This window comes from Teleopsis dalmanni, chromosome 2 (assembly GCF_002237135.1).
Source record: "Teleopsis dalmanni isolate 2A chromosome 2, ASM223713v2, whole genome shotgun sequence".
NCBI classification, from domain to species: domain Eukaryota; kingdom Metazoa; phylum Arthropoda; class Insecta; order Diptera; family Diopsidae; genus Teleopsis; species Teleopsis dalmanni.
In genome coordinates, this window is record NC_051847.1 from 2,822,117 (window position 1) to 2,832,448 (window position 10,332).

The following is a 10,332-nucleotide window of genomic DNA, read 5'->3' on the forward strand; positions in this document are numbered from 1 at the left end:
AATATTTATTAAAAAATATATTATCCGCTGACACCTTCAATGTTTACGTTGTTAACTTATATGAAGAGCACACTATACTTTATACGTTAAACCTTCAGGGTAGGTAATCTCGTTAAAAATCTATGGACTTGTACTTTGAACAACCGGTTGTCAACCAAGCTAATGGTTATATATATATTCCTTGAAAGTAATATGATCACATCAAATTTTGTTCTTGAGATACATAAATAAGGTTTAATATCATAGTACTATCTTCAAAATAGTGTATATTTTGAAATTTGAAATCATTATAGTGATAATATAAACTTTTGGATCTTTGAAGTGATAAATGTAAATAGTGGTTGTTAAAATATGACTATATCCTTGACAGAATAAATTTGCTTTTTACCTGAAACAAAAAGATATGACACTCATGCTTACAAATTATTGAAATACCTTATAGTATACATATGTATATGTTATATTAAATATTTAGTATATACTTCAGGTACATAAAATACCACCCATTACCAGCGGTGTCGAAGAAATGTGCAACAATAAACCAAACTTTTTGCATAAAATAGTTATTTGCTTTCTTCGCCTCATGAAAACGAAATAAAATTTCTTTCTCCTTTAATAGTGAATGAAAAAATTTATGACTTTTACTTGCACACAGACGTTGCATAGACATGCATACCCACAGACATATATAAATAATTATATGAACATAAGTATGTAAGATTTTTGTGAACTTTTTCCTTAGTTAAGTAGTCATAAAAGTGTTGTCGAAGCAGAAACTTTATGATTGTATGTATTTGATAGTAGTTCAACATATTGACGGGATCTTGCAGGAAGCTGGCCAAAGACTAACGATAACCAACTGAGTAATAGGAGAAGGAAAGTAAATTAAACTAAGCAGGACGTGGAAGTGGAAGTGGAAGACCAACTCTATGTCATGCTGAGTTGGTGCTAATATGAGAAAATTAAAGTGCTAACATGTGAAGAAGTGCTGAATAAAAATCGACAAAAATATATATGTTAAGCATACTTCAAACGTTACAAAGAAACAAAATTTACTACTAAAACCAAGCAAGTCCCTCAGTAACTCACTTTGTACCAACACTTAAAGTAAAAGTAAGTTTCTTCCTAATATACTGCAACTCTTAAAGCAAAGCATTTACTTAGGCTTAGGATAGGTTAATGACGGAGGTTGTTAGAAAGCTCAAATTTTTTACGAATACCTCTTGGAAACTACATAGAAATAGTTAAAAAAAATTTTTTATTTTTTATATGTGAGAATTTGTCAAAGTTCAGTATCCTGCCATGTCAACATTAATGAAGAAACATTTTTTTAACACTTGTATGCAGTCTTTATGCTTTCCACTTCGTTGATAAAAAATTCTTTTATAGGACACGGAAATGTAGTTTACATGAATGCAAGCGTAAATAACGACATTTTTAACAAAATATTGTTTAGTCTAATTTACTGAATTGCAGTCGAACTACGCTCCAATAAATACTTTCCAATAAATGCATTTCATATTATTTACACTAGCATTTTTTGTGTGGTTAATTGTGCTAAAAATTCTTGCCTTGCTTGTTGACTTAATGCATATTCCATTGCACTCTGAACCAAACAATCGCAGAAATAAACTGGTGCATAGCCCTAAAAAGTATGCAACACTTCGCTGCATAATGGAGCAAATGGCACTTTTGTCTTGGCATTGAGCATGACTCTTTGCTTGATTCCATTTGCATTAATTTTAATATTATTTTCCTACGTAGACTGTCAACAGTACTGATGACTTCACAAATATGCGTAATGCATGATGTTCTGTGTCATTGACCTCATAGCCTGGCAGGTGGATGAAATATTTTTGCACTCCATAATTTCACTTGTTAGCGCTTAGCTCTCATAAAAAATAACCAGGTGATGAAGCTTAAAGGTTCAGAATAAAAGAGTGGGATTTAATAATCGTGTAAAATGTAATTGTGACATTTACGATGTTATATGTGAACGAAACTCGATTTTTATTAAAAACAATATCAAAGGCGATTAGAATAGACTCGATTTTCTTAGTTTGATATTTTGTGTGAACCATTGAATATATAATATATAAAATGTAAAATGGACCAGAACCAGTTAATTGGTTCTGTCATGTTTTTACTTGTCAGGTTGTGCTACCGCACAGTTCGATTTTATTCTTTTCGCAACATCGCTAGGTGCCACACAATCTCTTTAGATATCGACGTTTGTTCGTCGACCAATTCTAATGGATTATTTTTTTTTAGAAAAGTACGGCCCTACAAGATTTAGTAGTGCTGTAGTAGTCTTCCCTGGGTCTGTCTTCGGTTGTGTTTATGATTACGTTGGTATATTCTCAGTGTTGTTTTCTGCATTACTTATGCATAAGTAGAAGTCACTAATAAAACAAATGACGGGTTTGAGTGGGCTTATCCTGAGCTTTTTTAGTTCTTCCTTTCACTCCGTGGTTATTGCCAGTTTTACTACCTTAAGGAGTTGGTTTCAACTAATTCAATGTGTTTACCAAAGTTTTTACGGAATCTCCGCGATACTGTAAAATTCTGTAGAATTCTGTAGAATTCTGTAGAATTGCGCCCGATTATACGCAATGCTGTAGTCTATAAACTGCAGTAATAAACATTTACTAGTGTAGTAAGTGACTTGAGCTTAATAGTGTATTGGATATATTCCTGCATCTTGATTTGTGGTTTTAATTCCTTGATCTTATTATGTAAAATAGAGCAACAAGATACAATGTTAATGAATGAAATAGCTAAATTCATACCATATAATGCAAAATTAGAGTGAATGGTCGAATTTGAACTTGAGAATATAAATCTAGCACTTACATGACAGTTATTTATTGTTTAAAGAAATTTTCATTCTTGTACAAATAATGCTTTATAAATATCTGTAAATACCTAAAATATCCCAATTATTATATATTATTTTTGACAAAATCCAACGATTTATAAGATTTATAATTGGTGTAAACGTTGTGTTTAACACATTTAAAAATATATTAAAAAAGTATATATCTAAAAATTTGAAATAATTTAACTTTATTGTGAATATCAGCTGAAGAAGAATCACTACATCTATATTAGCCTGGTTAATATCGAAGCTTTCAAATAAATATATATGCATATATAGACATCCTGTTCATATATTGTCTGTCTCTTTTGGTTTATTTTTTTTGACAATTCAGTTTTATTAAAATAACTGTCCCTTTAAAATTTTTCATAGCTGAGGTAAATATATATTTAAGTAATTTTTTTATTATAAAAAACTTTTAAAAATATCTTTTACAGAAGTTTTCTAAACTCATAAATAAAACGCAATTAAGGCAGGGTTGTTCCGGTAAGCAATCATGGAGATTGATGATTTTAAGGAAGATATAGGCATAATAGAGATGAATGAAAATCAACTTCTTTTCGAGATAGAATCGGATGAAGCACAGAATGGATTACAAATGGAAATATCAGATTTGGAAGTTTCAAAAACAGTTTTTGTAGATATTGGGGGTCGTTCTATCAATACTATAAATTGTACAGAAGCAAAACCAATGTTTCCTATTTGTCGCGCATGGTTACAAAATGAAAAAAAATCGATCAATACCACAAAAGATAATGAAATTCAAATTAAACAGGAGGATAATGGAGAGGAAATGTGTATATCAGCGCCAAAGCAAAGTATCAAGACTGCTGTTCCTCCACCGTATCCACAAAAAGAACTGAGTCGTGCAGATTCGTCAAATGTTAAAGAACTGTTGGAAGAGTTTGTACACCGTGGGAAGAAAGTGAAAAGGGAGTGGATAAAACAAAGATCAATGTATAAAGCACAATTTACCATTAACGAGCAAATTTTAAAATTTGTCGACAGGAAAGAATCTTTGAAAGAATAAAAAGCATGTATCTTTTAGAAGGAGAAATAGAATGGTGTTTATTACACTGTACCGAAAGAAGAAAGAGTAAAGAGATTAGTAAATAAAAATATAAATCAATTTCAAAATCTTATCATTTATAGTCTTGCTTGTAATATATATTCGTGAAGTGAAACTATATTCCTCTTTTAATAAACATTGATAATTTATTACGAATATTGGATTATTGGATTATTGTGGAGTTTCTAAATAGGGCGACAGAAATTTAATAAAAGTTATTGAACTTAAATATGCTTTCCCGCATATTTTGCAATTAATGCTATCCAAAAATATAGTAAATATCTCTATCTGCAACTCCTTATGAAATTTGTATATTAAGATTGACAACTTTTCTTAGATACACTGTGTATACATGGACACATTGGATTGCATGTGTCCTCAAATTTGCGCTTCCTTCCATTTATGTTTAAAGTATTACCTAATTCATTCTGAACATTTGTGTTGGTAATAGTGAATTGTATCGAGCTTTTAGGTTCTCTCACAGCACTGAAATCCGATTCATTTTCTTGCTCTTCTGCAATTGTGTCCATAGGGACTACAGTTTTTGAGCTGGTATAGTAACATTGTTGTTTAGATTGTTTTGCTATAGACATCATTAGTATCAAATAATTAAAAATAAAAATTTTTTAAAAGTACTAATATTTTTTTTAATTGTGATAAATTTACCAACAGCAAATCAATTTTTTAAAAAAAATATGTATAAATAAATTAAGATGAAATATTAAAAAATACATACAACTATTTTTCAGACAACACATCTGTATGAAATACATCTGCAATGAATACAATGTACTACTGTTTGTATGGGTTTGATTAATAGAAATAATCTTACAATAACTTTAGATGGCAACGCGGAATTCACTAACGATTAAGTCTAATGACTAAGAAGAACTAGAATGTTTTTGGTAGTTTGAAAAAAGTGTAGAGTAGAAGCGAGATTCATGATTTCCATCAAATATTTCCATCAAATTTATATACAATGAGTTGATAATACGAGGATCGCTATTTAGATTTTTAGCCAAATAATGAAAAAATACTAACTTCTCATTGAAAGTCGAAGTATTCTTCTTTACGATTAATAAACTTTTGCATGCGTTCAAACCATTTTTTCCAAGCATTTTTTACAATCTTTATCAGACACCTCCAAAACATGATTTTTTAATGCAACAACGGCTTCTTCCGCCGACAAAAATCGTTGTCTACGCAGTTTATTCTTGACGATCGCTTTCAATGACAAGAATAAGTCAATGGGTGCCAAATCAGGACTGTACCATCGATGACCCATCGATTCGATTTTTTTAATGTTCAAAAAATCGGTTAACAGACGAGATGTGTAAGCACTCGCATTGTCTTAATGGAGAATGATCCAATGGCGCTTGTTTGTTTTAAGTATATCACTGATGACTTCCGGTAAACATATGGTTGTATACTGGTACCATTCGGAATTGACCGTTTTACGTTCCTGTAATGGTATACTCATAGTTGCCACATGACCCGAAAAAAACAAGCGACCACTTGTTTCGAATTTCTTTGAGTGCGAGCAACTTTTGTTGGATTTGGTTCATCTTGAAACACCCATACAGTCGGCTGCTGTTAACGTTCCGGCTCATACGCATATATCTATCATTCGGCACCTGTAACAATCTTATATATATCTTTAGAAGCACCACTTTTGTACTTCCTGAGCATTTGTGTACACCAATCGATACGAGAATATTTTTCAGATTTTGTCAAATGATTTATTCATTTTCTCACGGCTAAATGGTTGTACAATATTTTATATATGCTGGTGGAACTAATGCCTAGGATTCTCTCAATCTCAGAGTATGCCGCATGAGAATCTTGAATTATCAGTTTTAGCACAGCATCAATTTAGCACAACTGTTTTTAAACGACCTAATCGAATTTCGTCATGATTTAAATCATTGTACCAGCGTTTCACAGTGGAAAAGCATGAAGCTTCATCGCCAAATGTGGAAGTAAAGTGTTCGATGCACTCATGTCTTGGGTGCATTTATTGCGTCGAAAGTCGCAATAAATCATCGCACGAAAATTTACGAACACTCAATCATCGCGAACACTCAATTTACAGATCACTGTAAATAACACAAATAACGCTCTTTTGACAAAAAGTCTAATGTAGGTTAGGTTTAATAATGTCAAACTTTGAGTCAGGGCTCAAAATATAAATAGTGAGTCTCGTAAGTAATGTTAGTTTGTTATTTATTAAGAAATTTTATTAAATAAAGCAATCTGTAAAATGACATCATAGACTCGGCAGTATGTTATGAACTACTAAACTCAGTTCATACCTGACGTATATATTAATTTAAATAGATCAATCGAAGTGAAACTGAAATGAAAACGAAATACAGCATATTTAAATAAATTTATGTACTACATATTTTTTTTCAAAAAATTAATAAATTTATTATTCAAAGTTAATGGAAACAGTCGTTGTCCGCAACTTCTTATTTGTACAAAATTAGAGTAAAAATGACAGACTCTGTTTATCGCATTATTCAAACGCATGGGCGGGAAATGCGATGTTTTAACGAAACTGTAGAGAACTGACAATCATTTGTAGTGAGGCATGTCAACAGTAGTAACTTAACACCAGCAGTAATTCGCACTAGTTGAAACGCAGTTGGCATCAACCTCAGATACAACGTAACAATAGATTCGCTATTTCGCATTCGAAAAAGTCATAATGAAATGAGATTATTGTCAACGTGACGCGACTGAAAAACTGAAATATTTAGCAACAATAAACTAATGCGGTTATGTTCTACTTCAAAGGATATCAAATGATAATCCATGCCAATGTGGAATCTGCGCCATTATGTGCTGATTTCGTAATGGAAGCTTATCGAAATGTGGTCATTATTGGGTTATTATTTTGATAGACATGTAGTAGTATATAATTATAATATTGCTTTTATAAATTCACATATAATCTTTTATAAATACAAAAAATGTTAAATTCCATAAAAATTTAATTATACAAATCTCACATAAACTTGGCAATTGTCTTATTCAATATATAAAAGTTAACAAGCATATCTAAAAAATAAAAAATTGGGTCGATTGTCAATGTAAGAAAAAACTATCCAAAACTATTTTTAATTATAAAACCATAACAATATCTCAAGATATCTCAAGTCAAGATCTGCCATTTCCCGTATTCAACTGATTTGGAACTATGTGACTTTTACCTTATCGAAAGAAAACGAAAGCGTTTTGTGGACGTAGAAGCTATCCTGAACGTAGAAGCTATCCTACTATCCTGAAAGACTGTCACTTCAGAAGCAATAACTCCACTTTTATTCATTTAAATGACATCAAATTTCGATAGCGTATAAATGAATGATCTCTCTTTTAAATATATATATATACCAAACTCTATATCAAGAGAAAGCCTTGTTTTTGAAGCGTTTATTAAATAAGTCTAGTTTACTTTGAAAACTATTTTATATCTCTCTAAACAGTTTTGACTACAAAAATTTTGTAGTACTTTATGGATTAACTTTTAAAATTTCATTTACATTTTATATATAATAAATACTACATTTTATATATAATAAATAATGATAAAAATGAAGATATGATGTATACTACCATACTTATCGAGACTTACATAGTTATATGAATATGATCATATTTTTTTCTTTAATATTATTTTATTTCCAATATCTCTTTATTTTTAATAATTTTTTATCAGAAGCAATAGCTGACCTCCATTAAAACCAATCATAAATGTTATTGCAATTAAAATAAAACCCAAAGAGAGGAACGTTTGTATACACAGTGGCGGCGCTAGGTCATTACGTATATTGATCTAGCCATTGGTCTAGCTCAACCATTGTGTATTCATATATATATCGATATACGCATACATATGTAATTTATATTTGTATTTTATTCTTTATTTAATAAATTGTATCACTTACATATTATTTAATTATGATTACATATAACATATAAAAGACTCACAGCATATTGGTGTACTTATCTGTCGTTTCTTGTAATTTTTTTTTTTGTGGCTGAAACTACAAGTCATCTCGACGTTCACAAAACGATATATATCATAAAACTTTAACAGTTTTTAAATTGGTATTATCCATTTTATTAGGAAAGACCACTGAACAATAACAAATCACTTACTAAATAAGTAGGTGAAACCGGTTTTGCAGTATATTTTGTTGTTATGTACCGTCTTATTTACTGAAATTCACTATTTACCTTTACACTATGAACGATGGTAGAGATACTTATGATATATATACTTACGACATATACACTTACGATATATATACTTACGATATATATACTTACGATATATATGCTTACGATATATATTTACGATATACTTACTTACTTAAGTAAGTGTACTTATACCTAAGGTAAGACTTTATATACCAAAAGTTTTTCACTAAATCAAGGATTTCATTAAAATAAATTTGATAAAAAAAAGATGTTCTTTAAAGAAATATAAGTAGTAATTAACAGCACACATGTCCTGGTCTATTGTTAATTTGAAAAAAAAAAAAATTACTTCAAGCCTAAAACTCCATTATTTTCATTTTCATTTATTTTGTTTTGGTTTTGGTTTTGTTGTATTTTTTTTTTGTTCTCCTTAAGGAAATAGTAAAAAACAAACAAAAAATAAACATAAACTAAAGAGAGAAAAACACAAAAACACTTCCAAATCAAGGCAAACAAGTTTTTTCAATGTTCTTCTGTGCACAAACGAATCCCCAACGTGTTGTTCGGACAAGTTGCAAACGCTGCACATACGTTTGCAAAGCATTAACCTGTGTTCAATGAGCAGCTCAAAAGCACACCAGACGCTGCTGTGAAATTCTATATTTTCCACATCAGATCGAGTACTTTTGTTTTTTTAGTCTTTTTTTTTTGCAGTTGCTTAAGAGCAAATCAGGCAGAATAAAAGCGAAAAGAATATGTTGAGGCGAAGATTTATTCCATAACAAAGAAACTAGTTTACGTGCAAACGGGCTAACTAGCTAACTGGCTGACGGGCTGACCATAAATAAACGTGAGACGCAAGGAGATTAAAAACTGATGAAGCTCAAAGTTGCGTTCGTTTTAGTGGAGCTTATTATATGGCATAAATCTGTAACTTTAGCTGTTGAAGTTGAAGTCTCCCCTATGATGAACTGCATGTGCTGTAACTGTAAGTTACTAAATATTTCACAGTCGAGCAGAGTCAGCAGCGTTTACCAAATTCTGAGTGCATTTTTATTACACAGATTTTGGACCAACTTTTTTTGTTTTTTTAGCTTGGATTCAAAGTAGTTCAAAATATTCAATAAATTTTTTACAGTCTCCTCGACTTTGAAATTCAATATTTTTTGTGAAGTACTGCAAATTGTATTAATTTAGACTAAGAAATTATAGACTATAGAAATATATGGTTTGCTTCCCAAAACAAAAGTGAGGAGAACTTTGAGGACAACGTATGTCCCAACTAAAACTACGATTGGCAATTCTAGACATAACCGACTCAAACAAACTGATTCGTAAAAGATACTTGATTGGATTAAGAAACTGTGGCATTTAAAACTGGGAGAAAAAAAAACATTGATAAAAAGTGAGTTATTAAATATTTTTTGTGAAGTACTGCAAATTGTATTAATTTAGACTTAGAAATTATAGACTATAGACTATAGAAATAAATGGTTTGCGTCCTGAGAACGTCCTGCGTCAGGAGAACTTTGAGGATAACGTATGTCCCAACTAAAACTAAGATTGCCAATACTAGACATAACCGGCTCAAACAAACTGATTCGTAAAAGATACTTGATTGGATTAAGAAACTGTCGCATTTAAAACTGGGAGAAAAAAAAACATGGATAAAAAGTGTTGCTCATTTTGGAGTGACTCAGACTCAAGTCTTTTTATGCATGATATTTTTATTTCAACTATACAAAAGTTCATGTTATAATTGATAAAAATTTGCGATGACTTAATAAAATTTCATATTTCATATTAAGAGTAACGTGACTTTAATTAATTTAACATTAAAAGAAATTAATATTTTTTATTTATAGTACATTAAGTATATGTGCATGTAACAAAAGAACCTTATGTAAAAAGGTAATAGTGACTCAACTTTAATGCATTGAATGGAATTCTTACTGACGCAAAAATTGATTTTATTTTAAAATATATTTGAAACTTAATTCCTCTTGGTTTGGAGAAATTTGAATATCATTTAAGAATCCACTTAAATGTAATTCCATCCGGCTTTAACATTAACAGACCAAACTATTTTATACATTGTACTTTGACAAAATAGTTAACGTAGTTTGTCGAGGTAATGCATTCTGAATTCGTTATATCTGAACCTATGCATTTTTTAAAG

General features: G+C 30.4%; 1 protein-coding gene across 1 annotated transcript in view; it reads right to left on the minus strand.

Annotated features, from left to right (window-relative positions):
* LOC119683577 (polycomb protein esc-like) overlaps window positions 1-670 on the minus strand; it is a 1,401-nt gene extending 731 nt beyond the window's left edge. Inside the window, exon 1 of the mRNA XM_038097337.1 lies at window positions 646-670. Within this exon, the coding sequence (XP_037953265.1) occupies window positions 646-670 (25 nt within the window). The remainder of the gene's footprint in view (window positions 1-645) is intronic.
* Window positions 671-10,332: the final 9,662 nt, after the last annotated feature.